This window comes from Mesoplodon densirostris, chromosome 14 (assembly GCF_025265405.1).
Source record: "Mesoplodon densirostris isolate mMesDen1 chromosome 14, mMesDen1 primary haplotype, whole genome shotgun sequence".
Classification (NCBI taxonomy): domain Eukaryota; kingdom Metazoa; phylum Chordata; class Mammalia; order Artiodactyla; family Ziphiidae; genus Mesoplodon; species Mesoplodon densirostris.
Genome location: NC_082674.1, coordinates 71,787,874 through 71,814,193, shown reverse-complemented (window position 1 = coordinate 71,814,193; position 26,320 = coordinate 71,787,874). Strand labels below are relative to the sequence as shown.

Genomic DNA, 26,320 nt, shown 5'->3' with positions numbered 1-26,320 from the left:
AGACAAAAAGACAACCCTCAGAATGGGAGAAAATATTTGCACACAAATCAACAAATGATTATATCCAAAATATATAAACAGCTCATGCAGCTCAATATTAAAAAAATAAAGAACCCAATTAAAAAATGGGCAGAAGACCTAAATAGACATTTCTCCAAAGAAGACATAAAGATGGCCAAGAAGCACATGAAAAGCTGCTCAACATCACTAATTATTAGAGAAATGCAAATCAAAACTACAATGAGGTATCACCTCACACCAGTTAGAATGGGCATCATCAGAAAATCTACAAACAACAAATGCTGTAGAGGGTGTGGAGAAAAGGGAACCCTCTTGCACTGCTGGTGGGAATGTAAATTGATACAGTCACTATGGAGAACAGCATGGAGGTTCCTTAAAAAACTAAAAATAGAATTATCATATGACCCAGCAATCCCACTACTGGGCATACACCCAGGGAAAATCATAATTCAAAAAGACACATGCACCCCAATGTTCATTGCAGCACTATTTACAATAACCACGTCAGGGAAGCAACCTAAATGCCCATCGACAGACGAATGGATAAAGAATATGTGGTACATATATACAATGGAATATTACTCAGCCATAAAAAGGGATGAAATTGGGTCATTTGTAGAGACATGGATGAATCTACAGACTGTCATACAGAGTCAAGTTAAGTCAGAAAGAGAAACACAAATATCGTATATTAACACATATTTGTGGAACCTAGAAAAATGGTACAGATGAACTGATTTGCAGGGCAGCAACTGAGACACAGATGTGGAGAACAAACGTACGGACACCAAGGGGGGAAAGCAGGGGTGCGTTGATGGTGGGATGAATTGGGAGATTGGGATTGACATATATACACTAGTATGTATAAAACGGATAACTAATAAGAACCTGCTGTATAAAAAAAGAAAATAAAATTCAAAAAAAAATTACACTGGCAATTTAGAATAAATTAATTTGACAATTGATAAGACATCTCAAAAAAAAAAAGGAATGAAGTACTAGTACATGCTACAACACAGATAAACCTTGAAAACACGCTCAGTGAAAGAAGCCAGACACAAAAGAGTGCGTTTCGCAGGATTCCATTTATATGAAATACCCCAAAGAGGCAAATTCACAGAGAGAAAGTGGTTTGGCATTTGCCAGGGGAGAGGGCAATTGGGAGTGAAATGAAACAGGACCCTATGGTCCTTCCCTCACCCCCATATCCTCCTGTCTTTTGTCTGCATAAAAACTTCAGCCAAAGAATAAGTTTAATCAGAGAAGTGAGAAAATGTAGAAGCAAAGAAAAGCAGTCAAACAGGACAAAACGATAACAGTTTAGTCAGTAAGCAAAGTCAAGGACATTTATTTCCCTCTCAAGGGCCCTGGATAATATTCTGAGCCATATCCTGTGAGCTGTCTTACAGAGACTGAAACCCTCACCAGGTGGAAGAAGTTAACTACATGATGACCAGGCTGTAGCCATGACACAAGCTGCCACAATTCCGAGAATTGGCCTCAAGGAAGTGGGAACCGACCCGGGAACTGAAGGTTAACTGTTCCTAAAACAACCAAGATGGTGCTGGTCAGACCACCAATGACCAATTTCTCGATGACGGTCAGAGCTGACTGTGCAGTTTCTGCGTGTAGCCCGCTCCCTCTGCCTATGAAAGCTCTTGCCTGCTGGTTGTCAGGGGGGGCGAGTTGGCCTTTGGACACGAGTCTGGACTTCCCCCCAGTTGCCGGCATCCAAAATAAAGTAAACTTTACTTTCCACCAAAAAAAAAAAAGAAGGAGTATGCCCCTCTGTAAAGGGAGGTTTTCTTGTAATTGATTGGTTTACCTTGCTGAGAATTTTGCCACCTCTTCCTGCCCTGGTGTCTTGCTTTTTCATTATTTGGGGCATTGGCAGGCCTCTGGTAGGCCAGCTGCCTCTCAATGGCATAAAACAGATGGATGAAAAATTCTACAGGCAGCAGTAGAAAAGAACAAGACCCAAGCCACCATCCCACCTTCACACACCCTTCCCATTGCTGCAGGTGGCACGGGTTAGTTGGGCCAAAGCCCACATTTGCTTCACTCTCGTGATCCTGTTTGAATTTGTGGAGTGTTTGGGCTATTTTGGCTGAACCATCAACTAAGCCCATCACTCTGACAAAGTCAAAGAAGGCAAAAGGTTTTCTATGGGAGTGACCACAGATGCTTTTTAAATTTTAGTAATGGCAATATCAGAGTTTTAATTGATCAAGGCTGTGTTTTGACTACTGAGGACTCACTGGACTTTAAAGCATTATAATCGCAACTGTCAGATGCTCGATTTCTGCTAGAATGCCCCTGGAAACCAGGAAGCTGGAGCAATGAAAAGATAGACAAGACTGACCTTCAGAAGATGTCTGGATACCCTCTACCCTCTGACACCCCACGGGGATGAGATTTCTATCTGCCCTCATAGAGGGAAACGACATCCCTTTTCCCTGTATCTAGTCCCATTAGGCCAGGTCCCCAAGCCTTGAAGGTAGGCTTTCTTACGGGGAAGCAGAGGACAACTGGCTTCCTACAGTGTAAACTCACATCGCCCCTACAATCCCAGGCAAGCGAATCCCATTTCATCATCAAGTTGTACACCTTGAGACAAAACAGCTCTCCTCCTGGATCACACGTCCTGGGTTCACCAGGTACTTAGGCAGTTATAAGGTTAAATGGACGTGACATGGGCCCAGAGAGGAGCCAACCAGTGGGATACCTCAGTGTCACATGGTAGCCTGACTCAAGCCAGCATGGGCTTTCTGTCCAACTCCAGAATCGCAGAACTCAGGAAGCAACTTTGAAGGCCTGAAACGTGCTCTTTCTTTTTCTCGGACAGAAACAAAATTGCTGCCTAATCATTATGGAATTTTATATCAAGAGGCTGAAAAAACAGTTTAGGAAACCAGAAGAGTCTATGTAAATGAACGTATGATAGATCACCACCAGGCTGTAAGTAGCCAGAGATACTGGGGTTAGATCTCTACCTTGGGAAGGGCACAACCTGGAGGGGAATTTCTACTCAATTCCCTTCCCAACCTGAGGTCGTTCTTGGGACAGACAGAATTTTAGGCAAGTCATATGGTGGTTGGACCCAAAGCCACATCCCTCATTTTCTAGAAAAGACTAATTTATTCAACAGAATAGGTAATGTGATAGAAAATGACATGTGTCATGTGTTAAGTTAGCATTTTCTAATTTAAGAAACTAGAAAACATGAATCCAATGAATTCAGTAGGTGTTACAAGTCCTTATTTTGAAGAAGGGTTTTTAATTGTATCGCCCAACAATTACAGAGACTTCTCACTCATGGAAATACTCAAGTGGTCCTGAATTAATGGAAAACATAAAACAGGAAAAGCACAGAGAAGTAGCTTGACACAACTGCATTGCTAGAATAGTAGGCAAAGTCAGCCCATTACTTTGAAAGGCGCTGAGTTCCTCCCACTGTGAACAGAAAAACTGTTAGATGTAGAGGGAAATGCTCAGTTACGTTTGAAGACAGGGAAATTTATTAGAAGAGCAGTGACAGTGGGAACCTCTGTTTTTCTGTTTCTAGGGAACGAACTTTTTTTTCCTCACAGTATCTGCACTAAGTGGCTCTATAAGAACAAGGGCTAAGATACTAACTTACTAGTCAATTAATTATCGGGCTTCAGGAGGGGTTTTTGAGAGAAGATCAGAAAATGTCAAAGGTAATAGCGTTGCTCATCGTGAAAATCTATGCACATTTTCTACCCAGGACAAAGTCATGTATCTTTTGGGGAGAAGCCTTAGAATATACCGGTCCTAGTTTCTGATGACTTGTCTTTCTACCTCCAATCATGTCTTCAATGGGAGTCCATGTTTTTAAAAATGGTTCTTGATTCATTCTACCAAAGTCTATAAAGATATTTTGTGTCTAGATATGTAGCATTATTGAAAATGTAATTTATATACCATAAAGCTCACCCATTTAAAGCATGCAATTCAATTGTTTTTAGTATATTTACTGGGTTGTGAAGTCTTTACCATCATCTAATTTTACACCATTTTTATCACCCCAAAAAGAAACCTCGTCACCATTGGCAGTGGCATAATATTGTCAACTGAGGGCTTTCTCTTGCTTCTCAGTGCATTTTGTTGAAGGAATCACTGAGGAAGAAAAGTCAAAGGGAAAAAAGAAATATGTAGAGGAAAAGAATTAATGTGTCAGATTTTAAGTGTGTTTTGATCCAGAGTCTCTCTTCTTTCTACCAACAGACTCAGAAGCAGTACAGTATCAACTTTTGCGAAAATCCCAGAAGCAACCCCAGAAGATCACGTGGCAGCCACTCTTAGAGCCCACAGGCTTGTGTGGTTGTCATGGGGAAGGCTTTTCAAATGAAATCAAAACACTTGGGCTCAGCCTGCCACCATCGAGAAAACGCTTTTCACCCAAGAGCACAGATAATTCGCCTAAGTGACAGGTTTCACCTTGGAGAAGCACTGAACTGAGCTGGTTTACACAGTCAATTATTGCTCGTTCCACAGAAAAGAACTGGGAAGGAAGGGAGGAGGGTGGTGGTAGCTAGACAATGCCGAGATGCCTGCCAGCCTGCTGAGGGGAACAGCTCCTCCCTGTTTCCAGCCCTGTGAGAGCCTCACTTGTGGAGAGAAAACAAAGCTTCATCTTTACCTCCTGATGGTTCTTTAAAACACACACACACTTTGGCAAATGAGAAATCAAAAACCAACCCAAACCAAGAGATGGTCTGGTCTATTCTAGAAAGTAACTTTATATATGCCCATTCAAATATTTTCAGTCTTATCGGCAAAGGAAGATGTGAAATACAGCCGGAGTATGTTTACTGATTAGCTTTACATATCTCATTCAATAACACAAGTTAGAAAAAACAAGCCAGAGCAAGGAGTAAAAAGTCAGGCATGCAGCACCATGAACTGGGTTCCGTGCATAAAGTAAATTTCGAGAGAGAATCTCGTCAGAAGACAGATAGCTCTCGGGGAAATGATGTGGAAAAGAAGTCTGAAGAAAACATCCCAGAATAAATGAAGTACTTATTGTTGAAAAATGAGCTTAGATCTCAACCAATTCCAAAGTTCAGAATTTACTGCACCATTCAGGACTTTCCCTCCAAGTTTCTTGTCTCCTGTTTCATTGTACAACAAAGGATTCTTCATACTTTCTATGAAATACAACAAGGCGATTTTTGCAGTAATAAACTCCACACATGCATGACAAATTGAAGCATGCAAAATGTTTAACATCCCAGTTCGCAGATACTTTAGGGACAAAATCCGATTATGAATTATATGCCACAGTAAATAGGGCTCAATGTTTCATAAAGCAATTTATAGTTCATAAAAATGACAAAATGTACCTGTCAGACAGAGCGTGGAGAGCCGTTCTCTGGGCTGCCTGCTGGAAGAAAGGGCAGAGATGTTTATTTAATATTCTGACTTTAAAATTATGTGCTCAATCAATACTTAAAAAGAAACCCCGTGTCACCCACATTTCTGCCAGGTGGCCAAATATGAAACTACTGAAAACACAGTAGAGAATCCTCTCGTGTTAGGAAACGAATATTTCTGAAGAGTTAAGGGAAGCCCCCATGGGTCACACTTGCCACCAGGGGGTGAGCTTGAGGAGACTGGACATACTCCACAGGTGAGGCTGGACAGGTCTCAGGAGATGTGGTACTGATCAGAGCTATTTCATTTTTACTTCCGGAATTCACTTTTACCATTGCTTTACCCTACTTTCCTGTAAGGAAAAGATCTGTTTTGGTTGCTTTGCAGCTTCTTTTCCTAGGAAGGTATAATTTTGGACCTGGTTTTCAGATTTATTGATAAAAGCATCCCAATTGGATATTGGAACATTGACTGGCTATGTGATGATATTAGGAGATTGTTGCTATGTTTTAGACACAGTAACATAACTGTGGCAATGTTTTTTATAAAGAGTCTTTTAGAGATTCATATTGAAATACTTATGAATACAATTACACGATGCTGGGATTTAAAATAATACAATTGGAGGGAAGAGAGAGTAGGTGGGCATATAAATGAAATGAGATGGCCTTGGGTTGATAACTGTTGAAGCTAGGTGACAAGAACACTGGGGAAACAGTATAGTATTCTGGGAATTTTTGTGTGTTTGAAATTTTCCATAATATAAAAATTAAAAGAAAAAAGGAAATAAGAAGCCCTCCATTGCTCCCTGAGATTCCCCCAGTTTTGCACTCACTTTCCTTTCGTCTGTCTGTCCTATTTTTTTGTCTGTTTGCCTTACGCCGCCAAGCACTCTGAATCTACAGAAGGCAGAAGAAGACTTCTCTGACTGAGAAGTCACAATTGGGAGGGGATCAAAGCATGGCCTCGAAGACCAAGGCTTCCTCAGGATGCACGTAGGAAATAAGGAGTGTTCACAGTCCATCTTCACCTTGGACATGACGTATGTCAAATTCACTGTTTACCAGGGATACCAATGTTTCCCACGCTATTCCTCATCACAGGAGGGTGGCAGACAAAATAGAATCTTCAGATTAGAAAAAATGACACATCAGAACCATTATCTCTATTACAGAAAAGAAATATACCCTTGGTGATAGTTGCATACCCTTGGATCATGCAGTCAGACCAACACTTATTGAATTCCTGCTACATGACGATGATTGCTCTGGGGTCTCAGAGGGGAGAAAAGCAAATGCAGAAGTGGTCATTGTCCTGGACAAGCTGAGTCCCCAGGGAGGGAGTCAGAAGAGAGGTCCAGGGATGACTGGCAGACATTTAGGAAGTAACATGCAAATAAAAAGATGAAGGTAGGACAAAGCGGGGAAGGGGCAGACATGAGTGGTAACTGAGGGCTGGTGGGTCTACAGCTCCTCACACAGGCTGTGGAGCTGTTAGCAGGTGCTCTGGAAATACCTGCAGAGTAAACATCAACGAATGAATCACTTAGGGGATCCTTCCCACTGAGATGTGGTCAGGCGAGAAGAGGTACTGGTGGTCCTGGACTAGACGGTGCAGAAAGGGCCTGTCCAAGCCCCTGGCAGCGGTTCTCACCTGGGCTGCCCTCCCCCCAACCAACGGAGCATCTGGAATTGAGTCGGGGTGTTTCTGCATGTCACACTCATGAGGGGATCACTACCGGCATTTAGTGCCTGGCCCCAGGGATGCTAACACTTTTCAAACGTCAGGAAGGTCCCCTTGTACAATCAGGAACTGTCCCCTTCAAATAACAAGGGTGTCTCTGTGGAGATGCTGCAGCAAAGTAGCAATGAAAGGCAGATCTGAAAGAAAGAACCCAGGGAACATGAGCTCCTGGGCCTGGCAGCAGGAATGGAAAATAAATTAGTAAGAGAAACTTAGATAATTCCACAAGGGACGCAACCACAGTGGGTTAGGAAAAAGCATAAAATCTGTTGAACAGGGAATTGAGAGTCTTACGTTCTGGGACAGGTTCTGCCTTTCATTTTTATTATGGACCTGGAGTCTGGTCCTCGACCCAGGTCTCAGTTTCCAAACTACCCTTTCCTTCCCCAAATGGAGGCTGAGGGAGCCAGTCAAGGTCCAGGCTACTGTGGACAATCCAAGGGGCAGGGGTCCCCTCCTTCTTCCCTGGATTCCAGGGAATGACAGCCCAAGTGACCTGGCATTCTACTGTCACATTATTCGTTCAAGATAGAAAAGAAGAATAACTACAGTGCTTTCTCTTTGCGGGGACACCTGAGGGAGTCAAATGTGGCAGGGGGAAGAGGTGAGAAGCCAAGGAAGGCCTGGACAGCACTCCCTGCCCTCTCCTCTCTCTCCTTTGTCTGTGCTCTACTGAGGGCCACCCCAGGAGCATGTTCACGAAAAGCACCCAGCAGGTGACAGGCAGCTGTCATTGTTCCCAGGTTCATCTCCGAAAGGGCTCTCCCTCACTCAGCAAGATGGCTTTCCACTTTCGGCAGTTATCCTTGAAAAGAACTTCACTCTCTAGTAAATATACAATATGTTTGGCCAAATATACAAAAAGTATTTGGAACTCCCCAAAGGAAAGATGGCAGGCATTATCAGCACAGTCTCTTATCATCTCAGCAGGAGGCACTGGAGACAGACCCCTCCTGGAATAACAAAAATCAGGAGATGTGACTAAAAGGTCAATAGGAATCTCTCACATGGCATCTGAATTTTCGCCCAGCCCTGGATGTCAATTTTTTTTAAAGTCTATTGATCCTTTTCTCTCCTGCCTGCAAATACTTCCCGCTGACTTTTGTGATAAGGAAACACAGCGCTTGTTGATGTGCACTCTATAAGAAGATGATTTAAGAAGCAAAAGCAAAGCAAAACAAACCCAAAACAAGAAACTCAGGTGCCCAACCATCACTACAATGCCTGCAAATTGATGCATCCCAGGTGGTGGTACCTACTGAGAATAACACCATAGGACTGACATTGGTGAATCCTCTAATGTAAGCTGAGTTGGAAGCTGGAAACAGGGGCTGCTTTCCTTTAGCAGATGGACACGATGCTGGGACCAAAAGGGCCTTCTGGGCTTAGACATCATGCATCTAGCCAGTCACCAAGCAATGTCTTTCTGTGACCCTCACTCTTCAGTCTGCCACACGACTGCCTGCACTACTATTTTTAATGCCTGCTTTTGATTGTTCTGTTTAATTTGTTGTTATTCTACATCATTCAAAACTTTACAGAGGAGGACTCATCGTCCATCAAAAAGGAGATGAGAATATATTAAATGTTTTAAATAACTCCTTGAGGAAAAAAATAAACGTAACGGCATTAAAATTGTATGTCATATACCAAAGCAACGACCACCAACTTTTTCTTACTGCCTCCTCTCTTAAAATAAACTTGGGCTGTGGCACACTATTTTATTTTACTGTTGGAAAATAGTAAAATAAATAAACACTGGAATTAAATAGCAGAGAAAAAAATTACTTAGGTGACTCATGATTGAAACCCGAAAAACTACTCATAGAAACTAGATGAATTGCCCAATTTCCTTCTTTGAAGACTTGTACGTTAGAGCAACCATATTTCTCTTTCTAAATCATCATCTCCTCTTGTAACTTTCTTTTTATTCAGTTCTCAGCAAAACAGATTGAGAGCCTTAAGACAATGCGTCACTGATCTTTCCTGAGTTCATTACTCATTCATGAATGACTCTGAAGGGTAAGTCTGTGAGACAAAACAAGTTTTCTGCCAGAAATAATTATTTTCCAGGTTCTCTTTGAGAGATGGCATCTTTTCTCTGTCTTTATTACAGCAAGCTGGGTGCTTGGGAACCTAATCAATAGACTTCCAGGTTTCAACATACGCTAAATGAATTACCAGTCACAATCTGTTATGGAGAGGAAATCAAAGAGGAAATTAAGTGCCCTTACTGTAACTGGGTCGAGCATAGAACAAGTTCATGGATATTGGAGGGGGAGAAAGCAAAGGGAAGAGGCTAGACTTCAGAGGGGTCTTAGCATAATCCAGTTTCTTTCTGACTTGATAGAAACAGAAATACCACGTGGACAGCTCCATAAAGCCATCTGCTGTACCTATCAAGTGCAGGGCCTGGGCTCTGCTTGGGTGACAGTCAAAACGGACAAAGCTTTGGTCACATTGTACTTGGAGTCTACACGTGAGCCAGACATGAAAAGTTAAACACACACAAGCATTCTAGATCCTGGATCTAGACAAGGGCTATGACCAAAGAGGACAGGCGCTGTGAACCAGAATGTGAAGGGACCTCATTTGGAATGAGTGCTCAAGGAAGGTTCACTAAGGAAGGGATAACAAAGCTGCCACAAGGAGGGCAAAGAAGAGTTACTGAATGAGAGAAGTAGGAATGGGGAAGGAAGGAAGGGAAGAGTGGTTGGGAGCAGAGGCCCGAGGCAGGCCTAGATCTCTGCTCAGTGGAGGAACTACAGGAAGGTTGCTGTCGGGGAGGTCAGTGAGCGGTGGGGACAGTGGCAGGTCCCAAGGGCTTTGGAGGTTAAGTTAAGGATTTGGGACATTATCCACAGCAATAAGAAGTCACTGAAAAGTTTACATGAGGGGAAGCTGGGCGAAGGATATATGGCAGCGGTCCCCAACCTTTCTGGCACCAGGGACTGGTTTCATGGAAGACAACCTTTCCAAGGACCGGGGGCAGGGGGGATGGTTCAGGAGGTAATATGAGCAATGGGCAGCGATGGGCAGCAGTGGGCAGCGGTGGGCAGCGGCAGATGAAGCTTTGCTCACTTGCCCACCACTCACCTCCTGCTGTGTGGCTTGATTCATAACAGGCCTTGGACCCCTGATATATGGGACCTGCCTGTACATTCTTTGCAACTTCTGGTGAATCTATATAATTAAAAAAAGAGGGCTTCCCTGGTGGCGCAGTGGTTGAGAGTCCGCCTGCCGATGCAGGGGACGCGGGTTCGTGGCCCGGTCCGGGAAGATCCCACATGTCGCGGAGCGGCTGGGCCTGTGAGCCACGGCCGCTGAGCCTGCGCGTCCGGAGCCTGTGCTCCATAACGGGAGAGGCCACAACAGTGAGAGGCCCGTGTACCACAAAAAAAAAAAAAGAGTAGGGAGTGAGGCAATATGACCCACACTTTTATTTATTTATTTATTTGTTTGTTTGTTTGTTTATTTATTTATTTATTCATTCATGGCTACATTGGGTCTTCCTTGCTGCGTGTGGGCTTTAGCTGCGGCGAGCAGGGGTTACTCTTTTGAGGTGCACGGCTTCTCAGTGCGGTGGCTTCTCTTGTTGTAGAGCACGGGCTCTAGGTACGCGGGCTTCAGTAGTTGTAGCACGGGGGCTCAGCAGTTGTGGCTCTTGGGCTCTAGAGCGCAGGCTCTGCAGCTGTGGTGCACGGGCCCAGCTGCTCCACGGCATGTGGGATCTTCCCGGACCAGGGCTCGAACCCGTGTCCCCTGCACTGGCAGGTGGATTCTTAACCATTGTGCCACCAGGGAAGCCCCGACTTACACTTTTCAAATTCCCTTCTGGCCTTTGTGTGTTGAATGGATTGGGGCAGGAAGGGGCAAAGCTGAAGGTCACCTGCAGTGATGCAGGCGAGAGAAGGGCACGGTAGCGGTGGAGATGGAGAAAGTTTGTGCTACATTTTGGAGATAGGGTTGAGGGAACTGGTGATTGATTGAACGTGGGAAGTGGGGGAGGCATCAGGAATGAGTCCCAGGCTCCTGGCTTGAGCACCTTCTACGGATCGAGAGCCACTGACGGGCAAGACGGGTGCAGGAGCAGGACAAAGGCAGAGTTTAGGTTTGGGTGTGTAAAAAATTCTAATTCGAAAAGACACATACACTCCAGTGTTCACAGGTGCATTATTTACAACAGCCAAGACATGGAAACAACCTAAGTGGCCATCAACAGATGAATGGATAAAAAAGATGTGGTATGTATATACAATGGAATATTACTCAGCCATAAAAAAGAAAAGAATTTTGCCATGTGCAGCAACATGGATGGACTTGGAGGGCCTTATGCTTAGTGAAGTAAGTCAGACAGAGAAAGACAAATACTGTATGATCTCACTTATATGTGGAATCTAAAAAATACAAGAAACTAGTGAATATAACAAAAAAGAAACAAAATCACAGATATAGAACAAACTAGTGGTTACCAGTGTGTGGGGGGCATTACAGGGGTGGGGAAGTGTGAGGTACAAAGTACTAGGTATAAGATAGGCTCAAGGATGTACTGTATAACACGGGGGGAATATAGCCAATATTTTGTAATAACTGTAAATGGAAAGTAACCTTTAAAAGTTATATTTCCAAAATGCTATGATCTCTCCCACGCCGCCCAAAAAAGTTTGGGTGTGTGAAGTTCAAGTTGTTTACGGGAAGTCAAGTGCAGATTTTAAACAGACGGTTGGATTTATGAGATTAAAGCTGTTAAATGACAATTAAGTACACAACATCCATATGTTTTTGACAAATGACAGTCATAAGAAGAAGATAGATGGCTTGATTTTCTGGATCTACATTTTGCTATTGTTCTAAGAGAAGAAGATCCAGGATACAGCTGGTTAGAACACATCTTTGTTTCTGCACTCCATGTGGGACTGACCTCCATCTCTGCTACACACAGTATCAGGTTTATGACACTGACAGTCAAGGAGGTATCACTGCAGCAGTGATTGTAATCACATTGCTTCACCTGTGTTAGGACACTGTCTCCACATTTAATTACCTGAATAAATACTATCACAGCTAACCTTACTTCATTTGTGTTTTGCTGTTGTTGGAAGAAGGCTGTGAAATTTATATGGACACACCTGTCTTTCTAGGAATTCTGGCTGGTAAGGCCTTAATTTTTTCTTGTCATTCTTCAAGTTAAGACTTGTTATTTATTAACTTATTTCCCTGTTTAATTTCCTTCTACCTCTATTAGCATATTTTATGTTTCGTTAACTTAACTTTTATGCTGTTGTTTTTCATTTTGGTCCCAGTTGATGAGTGTCTTAACTTTTTATGTTGTGAGCTTCCATTTGGTGCTTTACAACCCATCTAGCAACATTTGTAAGACAAAGGAAAGAGTCTATTTCTGGTCTTTTTTTTTTTTTTTTTCTCAGTCATGAGTACTTTGCATTTTCAGATTCCTAGAAATGCTGTCTAGGAAGCATTTTGTTCAGTGGACTTTGACCTTATCCAGTACTCTACAGGGGTCAGGCAGAGTCAGGGAGGACAATATAATTTATCATCCAAATAAGAACAGTTCTGAGAGTGAAAGGGGAGGCTAACCAGGTGGGAGTCAGGGACAAGGGGAGAAAACCCTGCTTTTTTGGGGCACAACATATGGTCGTTCTAATAAAGATGACTCTACAAATATAAACAAGATCAGGATGAGAGGACAGAAATTCAGGGGTTGAGGAACCTGCCAATAATGAAAGCAAACAGCTGAACGGGGGTCAGCTGTGGACAAATCACTGCGACTCTTGGTGTCTCTTTAAATCAAGCCAGCGCTTCTCCCGTTCTCTCTCCAGTTCGTCTTCTTTCTCCTTAGAGTCTGCCTACAACCCGAGGTCCTCTTCATGAAGCTTGCCTCGACCGCTCAAGCTCTTGTTGACCCTCTGCTCTCAGAACTCCTGGTCTAGAACATGGCTTAGCGCTGGGTTCTCTTCTTCCCTGGGGAGCTTGCCATCTGCTTCACGGAAATTTTAGTCTTGGCTAAAAATTCAAGTTCCTTGAAGATCCCTGAAGGCGGAGATCCCAGCTCACCCTCCCTCCACCGGAAAGAGCTTCCTGCTGACGGACAGCACCTGCCTGTGATTCGCCAGTAGGACGTGAGTAGGTAACTTCCGGGGATAACAAATGTTACTATCTGCCATGGCTCCAATTTCAGAGCTCTGTTGAAATACATTTTTCCCCCCTTAGCTGTATGTTCTTTCTCTATTTTACTATCTTGAAAAACTAGGGTACACATTTCTCTTTAGAGAAATTTTGACTGGTTGTTTTATTTTAACTGTGTGGCTTAGATTTGCATATGTCTACCAGGAATTAGATAAAGACAATAACAGACATTTATTAGTACCTAGTACATCCTATGGGAAGTGCTGATTAAGGTCGATGACACCAGATGGTTTGCTGGATAACATTATCTCATAATTCAGATTCCGGTTCCAATTGGCTGATTTGGGGGCATTATTTGAGGTTGGGGGCTGTCCAAATTTGGCAACTCAAACCTTCTGAGAGGGATTATTAAGGAAGGCACTCTTGTCTTCACTGGGCATTTCCAGGACATTTTATTCTAGAGATAACACTGTGAATAATTGGTGACATCTACCATGTGGCCCCTTCTGCTTCCAGGCCCTGGAGGCTTTTGCCATCAAAACAGAAAACTTGGGGGCAGCCGCTATGAGCTAGGAGAAAGAAGGGAAGGTGTGGGGATGGTGTGAGGACATGCCCCGGGGGCTGTCCCTCACCCACAGTGATTGATGTCAGAGTCCTCCCAGCAGGCGAGGGCCCCACTGAGGGTATGGATGGCATGAGGCATCCTGAGTGATGGGCCATACTGACTGCCATGAGGGCAACATTATGGGTCAGAGGATCCCAGTGGATTCCTGGAGGATGTCTGTGCACCAGGGGTGGCTGGTGTGGAGGTGGTAAGAGGTCAGTCTGAAGTGGGCGGGTGGTGGCAGGAAGATCCATGGCCGTGCATGAGGCTATTAGTGTGGGTGCTGGGAGGGAGAAGTGAGCTGGGTGACATTCAGCCCCAGGCCAGGGCCTGGGGAGCAACTTGTGCTTCAAGAGCTGTGGCATCACTGTCCCATGGCAAGTACCTTCTTCTACCTGGTCATCTGGATATTTACCCCATAAAGGACTGGACTTAGGGAGGCTAGATACCAGCTCCTTGAGAATAGGAAGTGGGTACCAGTTACATGACTGAACAACGTTTGGTACAAGGTCTAACCAATAGCACAAAGCACATAAATGCTTGACGAATATAATGTCACTAGGTGACCAAGCCACAGTGGTGCCCCTCCTGAATCCCTGAGGGATGATGGATTAGCTTTTATCTCATTCATTCATTCAATTTGGTCTCATTCCAAAAACGATTTGTGTCAGAGGATGGGACAACTGGGCTTTAGTCTTTAAAAGATTCTAAAGTTTATTTGAACTTCTGTTAGTACAATTACAATTAAAAAAAATTTTTTTTAAAGAAATGAACAAGGCAGTCTTTTGCTTTTAAATAGGTATCACCCTTCAAGTGCCAATTACCCTTTTAGGTAAGAGGATCTGACAAATCTTTGCTGAACTATTATTTCGTTAAAAATCAAAATGGCACTCTCTATGTACCTGCTTCCTTATAAGAAATTCACTTTTTTCCTTGTGGCATTTTTCAGTAAAAGCTTCTATCGAGGTACTATATAAGGGACTGTCTTACTCTATGTGACCCCTGCTGGGCAGGTGGTAAATTACTAATCTTTCTTCTCCTTTCTCTGCCTCCTTCCCCCCTCCTTACTCTCTCCCCTAAATTGCCAGCTCACCATTCTCACTTCCTCCTCTGACTTCTAGGTCTATTCTTCTATCATTAGCTCCTTGCCTCTGCTTAGATAAATCAACTTTCTTTCTTCTTCCTGTACTCCTCTCCTTTTATTACCTAAATAAGCCTAAAAAAAGCTCCAGCAATGTAAATAAAGAACATTTCTGGGGAGAAGGGGAAGAGGAGGGAGGGAGGGGGGAAGATGTTAAGATGTACAGTTTAATGGCTTTACACTAATATCTATTTATAGTAATATAAAATACTTCTTTAACTTGAAGTATAGGTGATTTACAACATTGTGTCAGTATCAGGTGTACAGCGAAGTGATTCAGCCATGTATGTATATATAAATATATACACACATATGTATATGTATTTTTTCAGATTCCTTTTCATTATAGGTTATTACAAGATATTGAATATAGTTCCCTGTGCTATACAGTATATCTTTGTTGTTCATCTATTTAATTTTATTTTTTTTAATTAATTTATTTTATTTTTGGCTGCGTTGGGTCTTCGTTGCTGCACGCAGGCTTTCTCTAGTTGAGGCGAGCAGGGGCTCCTCTTCGTTGCGGTGCGTGGGCTTCTCACTGCAGTGGCTTCTCTTGTTGCGGAGCATGGGCTCTAGGCACGCGGGCTTCACTAGTTGTGGCTTGCGGGTTCTAGAGCGCAGGCTCAGTAGTTGTGGCGCGTGGGCTTAGTTGCTCCGAGGCATGTGGGATCCTCCTGGACCAGGGCTCGAACCCGTGTCCCCTGCATTGGCAGGCGGATTCTTAACCACTGTGCCACCAGGGAAGCCCATCTATTTTACATGTAGTGGTGAGTATCTGTTAATCCCATACTAGTAATTTCTCTTTCCCCCCTTACTCTTTGGTAACCACAGGATTGTTTTCTACGTTTGTGAGTCTGTTTCTGTTTTGTAAATAACTCATTTGTATTATTTTTTAAATTCCACATATAAATGATATCATATAATATTTCTGTCTGACTTACTTCACTCAGTATGATAATCTCTAGGTCCATTCATGTTGCTGCAAATGGCGTTATTTCAGTCTTTTTTATGTCTGAGTAGTATTCCATTGCATATATGTACCACATTGTCTTTATCCATTCATCTACTGATGGACACTTAGGTTGCTTCCATGTCTTGGCTGTTGTAAATAGTGCTGCTATGAACATTGGGGAGAATATATCTTTTCGAATTAGAGTTTTCATCTTTTCCAGATATATGTTCAGGAGTGGGATTGCTGGATATATGGTAACTCTATTTTTAGTTTTTTAAGGAACCTCCATATTGTTCTCCATAGTGGCTGCACCAATTTACATTCCCACCAATGGTGTAGGACGGTTCCCTTTTCTCCACACCCTCTTCAGCACTTGTTACTTGTAGACTTTTTAATGATGGTCATTCTGACCAGGGTAAGGTGAGCTGATACCTCATTGTAGTTTTGATTTTCATTTCTCTAATAATGAGCGACGATGAGCATCTTTTCATTGGCCTCTTGGCCATCTGTATGTGTTCTTTGGAGAAATGTCTATGTAGATCTTCTGCCCATTTTTTGATTGGGTGTTTTGTTTTAAAAATATTTTCTATTAATCTACTTTAGCATTTTTGTCTACTGACATTAAGATATTGGAACAGAGGTTTAGTGAAGTTGGCTTGCTCATGGTCAGAGTTGGTAAGTAAGGGAATCAGGCCAGTGAAGTACCACAGAGCACCCCGGTCCTACCTCTGCCGGGCTGTGGACTATTCAGGGCAGAGATCGAAGGGAAGGGGACCGGATACATTTTGGATTCTGCCAATCCCAGCCAGAGAGGACTGGTGGGATACTGAGCAGACGTAAACAGACACGGGGGCAAGCTTTCTCTGGGGATGCTAATGCAGAAGCAGCAAGGAGTCGTCTCTTAGATGTCTGCAAAGAAGACAGGACGGCTTTAGGTTTTTGAGACTAATCTTGATTCCTCAAGCAGTTTATAGGCAGAAGCATATGCGTCATTTAGAGCTTGCCCGAAACTCCTGGGGAAGAATTCTTTTTACCTCCAGGGCTCACTATGACAGGACTACACATGTAAAGGAAGTGCCTGCCTGAGTCAGGTCTGGTGCTGTTGGATGAAGGTGAAAGATCCAAGCTCGGCTGTCAACTCTCAGATCTGTGAGAATGGCAGAAGCTTTTGGATTCTGGGACAGAGTGCTGGCAAGGCAATAACACCTTCCATGTGAATGAGTTCGTGTGTGTGCGTGGGCCCGTGCGTGTGTGTGTGTGTGTGCACGTGCTTGTCAACTTCACATTGAAAGCAAACAAGAAGAACCAACTAATGATAGCTGAGCTGCCTGGAGACAGGCTACAGGTAGTGCATGGATTGCAATTCCTGGTTCTTGGGAATGGGAGGCTAAATTTGGAGCGTGCAGGGTGATGCAATCCAGGCCCCGCAGGTTCTACGTGGCTGCTTGGCTCTCTGGCCTGCTCCTCAGGGCTTTGGTCAGCCATACACTCTGCAACTCTTCTCACAGTGCTATTTCAGTACAGGCCAGACTTTGAGCACAGCCAAGATGATGCTGACCCAGTAATAACTCTCATCTTTGGCAGAGCAGGGGGACACTGGGATTGCTCACTCCCCACTATGGTGGGTTTGCCGAATGCCTTTTGGAGCTTTTAATAGAATCCTTACTTTACTTTTCATACAATGCTTTGGTGGAGTCCCATTTACTTTTTCTTTCTTTCGTTTTTTTTTTTAATTCCAGCAGTTTATTAGGTTAGCGGTTGGTTTAATTCAGCAGCTAAATAGATGTTATCCAGAGACCCCCTTTGTTCTGTGTTTACATTGTCAATGTCACTGCCTCAGTAGGTGGTTGGTTCTTATGAATGCAACCAGAGCCCAGGTTGTGGAATACAAATGCTACTTTCTTTTTGCATAAAGACAAGATGCAAGTATCATAACTATTTTGATAGTTTTGTTAAAATAATGCAACCTGTGCATGAAGAACCAAAACCTACCAAAATCTAAGTCTGGCTTTCTGTTTTCGCAAAACATCTCTTTTAGTCAGACAAAGTAGCAATATTTGAAGGTAAAAATAGGTTTGTCATGGTTAGGTAAGAGTCTCATAATTGCACTTTGCAAACCAATTATATAATGTAAGAGAAAAGCTGAAGCAATTCTGATTGTTTTATTATTGGTATTAGGATTTTCACCTTTCAAGTGACCACTGCTTGATGGTTTATACCTGAAAATGTTTTCACACATAACATGTAATCACACCCTCTTCCTTCAACTGCCTTAGACTTCTAAGAATGAAGTCCAAGTTGAAAGGAGAGGTATCCAGAAACATGTTGCTGAATCAGACCTCCACAGAGAGAGATTCTGGCTAACCCACACACTAGCACTTTTCTATGTGAAGAGGACCATGTCTGGTGACATTTCAGAAACCGTCTGGTCTATTTCTTTGTTTTTTTTAACTTCTTGGCTGCACCGCGTGGCATGCAAGGTCTTAGTTCTGTGACCAGGGATCGAACCCATGCCCCCTGCGGTGGAAACGCGGAGTCTTAACCACTGGACCACCAGGAAAGTCCCTGGTCTGCTTCTTGTTTCACTCGGCACAACTTGTTGGCTACAGATCTGGTCAGGATGGAACTGCAAGTGCCCAGGGACACTGAATTCCTGCAAATGATTTTGCTCCAGTAGAAACAAAAGGTTAAGATAGTCTCCTGAGAAAATCTGTGCTTCTGAGATAACCAGTCCCACTTGGAGAAGATTTGGAAAAACACAAACACAAACAAAACTTTCCGAGTGCATATCTGGACCAGGTACCTGAATGACTGCAGGTAAATCCTTTCCTATATGAAAGCCCCCAAGCCTGGATACGAGTGATAGCACAGACTCCAAGGAGCATCCAGTCTTGAATGGTTACAATTCTGCAAAAGCTACTGAAGAAAAAAACCCCATAAAAGTCACAGGACAAAGGGCTATTCCTCTGAGTTAAATAGCAGTGTCCTCCAGAGGGAGATTTCCACTTCCTCTGCCAACCAGCAGCCCGGCTGGCAGTTGTATTTGAGAAGAGCATGCCTATCCAATAATGGTACATGGCCCTTCTTCTGTTTTCTGAATGGAGTCTAGTTTGGTGGTACTGATATGCACCGTTAAAAAACCTTGGCTTAGTTTCCAGAATGTAGCTTCCTCTGAATTCTTCAACTTAACAAAGCCATGATTCTCCGTTTTTGTGTTAATTGCATGTTTGCCCAAATTTAGTGGATCATCTCTTAATTTTTATACAATATTCTCATTTTCCAGATATCCACTGAGGGTCCTCAGATTGAAATTAGTCACATCCTATGATCCAAGCTGAGTGGACACAACTAAACCTCCATCAATCTCAGGTCCCCACAGGAGGTCTGAGAAAAAAAGTGGGGAGATGAGGTTGTGAGCCGTTGTATATCTGTGCTCTGTGACATTTAGGTTTCCTGACCATTTCAATTTTGGAAATGACAGTTGATTAACATAAAAGAAGACAACTACTTTTTTGTGTACCTCCACCAATGCTTGTGCTTCTCACAAATGTTCATAAAGAGTGGCATGATGTAATAAAACTGGCCTTCTTTAATGTTTTTTTTTTTTTCTTTCTTTTTTTTTTTGTGGTACGCGGGCCTCTCACTGCTGTGGCCTCTCCTGCTGCGGAGCACAGGCTCCGGACGCGCAGGCACAGCGGCCATGGCTCACAGGCCCAGCCGCTCCGCGGCATGTGGGATCTTCCCGGACCGGGGGACGAACCTGTGTCCCCTGCATCGGCAGGCGGACCCCCAACCACTGCGCCACCAGGGAAGCCCCTAAAACTGGCCTTCTTAAAAGAGTTTTGCATTTGCCTCTGGTGACAGTAAAATTTTATTTATAAAATATTACTTAAGTAAGCTTTAGGGCTGTTAAACAAACAAATAAACAAAGAGGCAAAAACCTCCTCTTGAACATTCGTGTTTCACTGACTGTGCCTGAAGCTTTGAATTATGATTACTTCACATACAGATGACAAAGATCTGATAGTTTTCAATGAGCGTTATTGTGCTGTTTCCATATTAGAAAGAAACCAACTTGTCAGTATAATTAAACTGGATAGGTAGCTTAGTTAATGCAGGACAAAAAATTAAAAAAAAACATAAACTACTCTTTTTTTTTCTATTTTTGCTGTTAGGTTTAATATATGTAATATATACTTTTTTGTATAGTCATTGAGAACAGGGCTTTCCCAGCATTTAAAAAGTACTTTAGATTTTTGAGGTTAAATTATCATAATGAATATTACGAATGTGTAATTCATCAAGACCAACAAAGCCAGCGTCTTGCACAATATTCTACATTTAGTAGGCATACAAGATTCTTCTCAGAATGACTCCTTTGGAAAAATGTTTTAGCTCTTGTTGGCTACAAATCCCATCTACGATATAGTTCATTTCTAATGTAGGAGAAACTTGATTTTGGAGCTCACCCCTCAAACCTGGTCCTGATTACTGCTTCAACTCCTGTTTATATAATTCTACACAATTTTGGCAGGATTCAAGAGCACATACCAGGGTGTTGGCTTTTATGAATCTCCTGGGATGTGAATGTCAAGCTGACTGGATGAACTCTGGCCACAAATCCCAGACAAGCACAATGACTCTATTTATTCAGACTTGGCCGCCTGAATGCAGATTGACTCTGTGGGTAATAAATTTTCACAGGCCAAGAACTTCAGCATCAACCAAGCTGATTCTGAGAAGAAAAATACACCCAGGGAAGTGGAGCTGGGCTGCAAAAACCTCCTATATTTTTATTTCACATCTGCATATCATTCAGCTAATACATCTGGTGACGGATGGACACGCACTGCTGATGGCTTCAGAGGTTCTTCTGAAAAGCTCTGCTTTCTGTTATGCAATTGTCATATTAAAAAGGAACAAGGAAAAAAATGACCAGCGGCCATTACAATTGGCAATCTGCTTTTAATATTACACCCAGAGCCGATGTTACTTATCCAGTGACCTCTATGGTAAACAGCAGAAAACTGAGATGGGAATGTTCCTTGTGCTTCTTAAGAAACCAACGTTAACAAAAGGCAGTTAAGAACTGCAATTCAGTGCTCAGAGCAATCTCATCACGTACAATCCTGACACCTTGATAAACAAAGCTTTAGAGTCACTCTAAGAGGACCGAGATTCTTTTTGAGAGACATGATTAGTACTCCATGCATTAAGAATAAGAAGAGAAGTGGCTCTTTAACTTGCAGATTTATGCTAATTACCTGGCTATCTATTAAATGAATTGTGTGTTCTCCAAATATTGATTGGGGATTAAAAGGTAACTTTTCTTCATTGTGAGAAGTAAATGATGCCAGTAGGAGAATTTCCCTCTACAGATTATATCCCATGATCACAGCCTGTAAAATTAAAACTGTCAGTTTAAGTGGATAAACCATGCTCATTTAAAGAGAAAAATGTAGTTATATAATTAAAATGAAAAGACTGCCTAATATGTGTGGATAATGTAATTACTGGAAGCTGCAGGCACATACATAGCCATTTAGTTTGGATCCCTTCTCCTTACTTCTCTGCACTTATGTATCTGTCATCTCTGAAACACTGTGTGCAGTTGACACGATCTTAGCTGCTCCTTGTTGAGTGTCTTATTCATGTGGCCCTGTCCTCATGCCTTAGCTGTAATAATTTCATCTAGATATTTGCTGTGTCCAACCTCCCAAGCTTACCCTCCTCACTTGAGAGGCAGAACTCATTTTTTTTTTAATAACCTTAAATCTGCCTTTTATTTATTTAATTTTTTTGGCTGCGCCAGGTGGCATGCGGGATCTTAGTACCCCAACCAGGGATCCAACCCGTGCCCCCTGTGGTGGAAGCATGGTGTCTTACCACTGGGCCACCAGGAAAGTCCAAGAACTCTTTTTTTTTTTTTTTTTTTTTACTAAATGGGAAGATAGGCAATATAATTCATTTTCTCCCTTCCAAATCCATTTTAAAAATGACTTGAGTACTTAGTACCTTCAGGAATCATTTTGTCTTAAATCTTTTAACTCCTTCACTTTCTTCCAAAGAAACACTGGCGTCTAGAATTGTTAAAACCAAGAGCCACAGGTTTTACCTGGAGATCAAAGCAACTGCCACACATATCTTGTGTCCTTCTTTCATTTATTCAGACACAAAATCTGATTCTCAAATCATTTGTCCTGTTTCTAGTTTGAACCTCATCAAATATGAAAATTATAGGAGCAAACATGAGATTACAACTCCATTTCCATTAAACCTCCACATTTTGTAAACCTGGTCACAATCCTAGCTCTAGAGGTTACAGTCAAAATGCTACAGTTTTTGGGCTTCTCTGGTGGCGCAGTGGTTGAGAGTCCGCCTGCGGATGCAGGGGACACTGGTTCGTGCCCCGGTCCAGGAGGATCCCACATGCTGTGGAGCGGCTGGGCCCGTGAGCCATGGCCGCTGAGCCTGCACGTCTGGAGGCTGTGCTCCGCAACGGGAGAGGCCACAACAGTGTACCGCAAAAAAAAAAAAAAAAAAAAGCTACAGTTTTTGAAAGGGAAGGCTGTGAAGAAATGCACTCTCTTGGTTTTGGAGGCTTCTGTTTGAGATAACTTCTAGAAAGTTATAATCCCAATATGGCTTGGTATGAAGCACATTTAAGAAGTGACTATTGACATTTCTACAGAGATTGGATAAATGCTTTTCTCCTAAATAGGCAGGTGATTTGTGTATTTACGTACAGACAATTTTTGTCCTTGGGTCTATGTTTTTTTCTTCTTTGCCAACACTTTTGATCTTTGGATAGGACTAATTTGAAAAAAAAATCAGTGTTTAATAAAAAAAAAAAAGGGAGACCCAAAGTCATCTTTGATACTGGACAACAGACAGCAGGAAATACTGTCAATTCAATAACATTATGCATCATTCATGCATCCATTCAGCAAGTATCCAGCACCTCTGCTGTGCCAGATACAGTTCCTGCCCTCAGGAAACTTCCAGTCTGGTTGGTTGAGATACTTAAAAAAGTAAATGTAATACACAACTAAAATTATGATGAGACCTAAGAAGAAAGGTTAGGTTATTGTGACACGGACTAACCAGGGGTCCAAGTTAGATAACTGGAGACTCCCTGATGAAGTGAAATTTATGCTGCACTTCCAAGATGAGTAGGTATTAATGGGGCAAAAATCAGGGAGGAGAGGCCTATGGAGGCGCCGAGGCAGCTGAGTTTGGCTTGTTGGAGGAGCTGAAAGAAGACCCATGGGGTGGAAGTACCATGAACCATCTCAGTGTGAAGTGAAAGAGAATCCTTGAGTGAAGCCAGCTGTGTAGGGTCCTGTCGGCCACACTACGGGTTCTGCATTTTACCCCAAGTGAAATGCGAACCCATTTAAGATTTTAGACCAAGGAATGACTTGATCTGATGTTGATGCTCTGACTTGATCTTTTTCAAAAGATCCCTGTGAGGAAGTTGTATTATAGAGGGGGGAGAAGAGAAATATGCGGATTTCTACTGGACAGTTCAGACTAGCCAGGATGGAAAGAGGTGGATGGACTAATATTTGTGAATTTATAGGGATTAGAGATAAAATTAACATTTGAGTGAGGAATAGGGAGTCGTCAAGGATGAGCCCGATGTTTCTAGACTTAAACAACTGGGTGCCTGGCAGTTCTAGGTTTAGAGATGGTAACAGTCACAAGAGGAACATATTTGTGTGTGGATAGGTAGAGGGGTGGCAAAGACCAGAACTCCAGTTTGGCACAAATTGGATTTGAAGTGCTTGTGAGACATCCAAGTGGAAAAGTCAAATAGGTCTGTGGTTAAGAAGAGAGTTCTGAGCTGAGGATATAATTTTAGAAATTGTAAGTATATAAAAATTGGGGCTCCCCTGGTGGCGCAGCGGTTAAGAATCCACCTGCCAATGCAGGGGACACGGGTTCGAGCCCTGGTCCAGGAAGATCCCACATGCAGTGGAGCAACTAAGCCCGTGTGCCACAACTACTGAGCCTGCGCTCTAGAGCCCACAAGCCACAACTACTGAGTCCACGTGCCACAACTACTGAAGCCTGCACGCCTAAAGCCCATGCTCCGCAACAAGAGAAGCCACGGCAATGAGAAGCCCGTGTACAGCAACAAAGACCCAACACAGCCATAAAATAAATAAAATAAATAAATAAATTTATTTTAAAAAAATGAAGGTCATGGGAATTGATGAGATCATCCAGAGAGAGACAGAGAGACAGAGAGGATGTGGAGAAGAAAAATCAGAAATGCTAAAAGATTCCAACATGCAAGATTGGCTGCAGGAGGAGCAGTCAGCAAAGGAGTCTGAGAAGACACAGCCAGAGGGGCAAGAAACAAACCAGGAGGGTATGGTATTAGACAACTCAATAAAAGTGGGGTAATTAACAGTTTTCAATGCTGTAACTCTTCTGGTGAGACAAAGGACTGAAAAGAGCCTGGTACATGGGCTCTGCAGACCCACTGTGGTCACTGGTGACCCAGTGAGTGGTTCTGGTGGAGAGGAGGGGCAGAAAAGAGTCAAAGGAGTAAGTCCCCAAGTAACTGAGAGGAAATGGGACAAACTTTTGATAAGAGGAAGGCAGTGTCCTCTTATAATAGGGGGGAAGGGAGACAATGAGTGAAGACAAAGGTAGTTGTGTACATCTGGTTACAGGAAGATGAGGCTTCCCTGTTAGATGCCAGTCAGCATGGTACGCAATAGGGAAATAAAGATGAATAAGACACAGCATCAGATTCAGGTCGCTCACTCAAGAAATCAGGAAGACAGATAACTAAATCTCATATTATCCACATATTATCAATTCTGTGATGGAGGTAGTTATAGGATACTCAGGGAGAAAACTCATAAAATGCCATCACCAGTGAACTGCTGTGAGTTATGTATATATAATGTAATACCCAGAAATGCCACTAAAAATAGCTATACAAAGAGATACACTCAAAAATACTATAGATAAACAGAAATGAAATTCTACAAAATGTTCAAGGAAGCTATAGGAATTCAGGAAAAAGAAAACAGAAAAATGAAAAAACAAAGAGAACAAACAGAAGACGAAAAATAAAGTGGTAGACTTAGGCCCTAACATAATTAATTATCATTAATGTAACATTACATTACATTAATTAATATTAATCAGTTTAATTATCAACTAATAATTACATTAAATGTAAATGGTCCAAATACATCAATTAAAAGACAGAAATTGGCAAAGTGGATATGCTGTCGGTAAGAAACTCACTTCAAATATAGGTAGGTTGAAAGTAAAAGAATGGAAAAAGTTATATTATACAAACATTAATCAAAAGAAACTAACAGTGGCTACCATTGATATAGGATAAAGTAGACTTCAGAGCAAAGAAGACTACCAGAGTGGAACATACATAATTATAAAAGGTCAATCCACCAAGAAGATGTAGCAATCCCAAATGTGTGTGCACAAAATAACAGCTGTAAAATATGAGAAGTAAAAACTGATAGAATGGAAAGGACAAATAGACAAATCCACAATTACAGTTGGAGACTTCAACACTGCTCTCCCAATAATCAATAGAGCAACTAGACAAAAAGTCAGCAAGGATATAGACTATCTCAACAACAACATCAACCAAGAGGTTCTAACTGACATTTACAGAACACTCCACCCACCATCAGCAGAATACACATAAAACATATACCAACATAGATCATATCTTGGGCCATAAAAAATACTCAATGCATTTATAAAAATTGAAATCATACAGGATGTGTACCACAATGGAACCAAACTAGAAATCAATACATGTAAGATCACAGGGAATCTTGAAACACTTGGAAATAAAACAACATACTTCTAAAGGCATCAAAGAGGATGACATCTCACTGAACTGAATGACAATGAAAATACAACATACAAAAATTTGTGAGATGTGGCTACAGCAGTGATGAGAGTGAAATGTACAGCACTAAATGCTTATATTATAAAAGAGGACTGGGCACATACCCTGAGAAAACCATAATTCAAAAACAGTCATGTACCACAATGTTCACTGCAGCTCTATTTACAATAGCCAGGACATGGAAGCAACCTAAGTGTCCATCAACAGATGAATGGATAAAGAAGATGTGGCACATATATACCATGGAATATGACTCAGCCATAAAAGGAAACGAAATTGAGTTATTTGTAGTGAGGTGGATGGACCTAGAGTCTGTCATACAGAGTGAAGTAAGTCAGAAAGAGAAAAATAAATACTGTATGCTAACACATATATATGGAATCTAAAAAAAGAAGGTCATGAAGAACCTAG

At 42.3% G+C, this 26,320-nt stretch overlaps 1 protein-coding gene across 1 annotated transcript in view; it reads right to left on the bottom strand.

Annotated features, from left to right (window-relative positions):
- Window positions 1–26,320, bottom strand: part of AFF3 (ALF transcription elongation factor 3) — a 578,889-nt gene that overhangs the window by 89,575 nt on the left and 462,994 nt on the right. The window contains exon 10 of the mRNA XM_060117048.1: window positions 5,388–5,428. Coding sequence (XP_059973031.1) covers window positions 5,388–5,428 — 41 coding nt within the window. The remainder of the gene's footprint in view (window positions 1–5,387; window positions 5,429–26,320) is intronic.